The 274-nt window shown below is 34.7% G+C and overlaps 1 protein-coding gene across 1 annotated transcript in view; it reads left to right on the top strand.

Annotated features, from left to right (window-relative positions):
- Positions 1-274, top strand: part of ARHGEF10L (Rho guanine nucleotide exchange factor (GEF) 10-like) — a gene marked incomplete at both ends in the record, with an annotated part of 4,971 nt that overhangs the window by 3,375 nt on the left and 1,322 nt on the right. Inside the window, one exon of the mRNA XM_009697024.1 lies at positions 125-132. Within this exon, the coding sequence (XP_009695326.1) occupies positions 125-132 (8 nt within the window). The remainder of the gene's footprint in view (positions 1-124; positions 133-274) is intronic.

Genomic DNA, 274 nt, shown 5'->3' on the forward strand with positions numbered 1-274 from the left:
AAAAACCCCAAAAAGTTCGAGGGAAGGAAAAAGAAAAAAAAAAAAAAAAAAAAAAAAGAAATCTTATTTGAGTGCTCAGATCCCCCCGGGCTGTAACGATTTTTGATTCTCTTGTTTTTAACAGTTTATGTGGTTTTGTTGTTTTGTAGGTTTTTTTAATCTGGGATGCCTAGGGGATAATCCTCTATCCAGGAGTTAGAAACAAAAACACATTAAAGCCTGATGTGAAGAAACACATTAGGGTGTGGGGTTTTTTTTCCCCCCTTTGTATATA

The sequence above is a fragment of the Cariama cristata genome, unplaced genomic scaffold (assembly GCF_000690535.1).
Source record: "Cariama cristata isolate BGI_N322 unplaced genomic scaffold, ASM69053v1 scaffold24723, whole genome shotgun sequence".
In the NCBI taxonomy this organism is placed as follows: domain Eukaryota; kingdom Metazoa; phylum Chordata; class Aves; order Cariamiformes; family Cariamidae; genus Cariama; species Cariama cristata.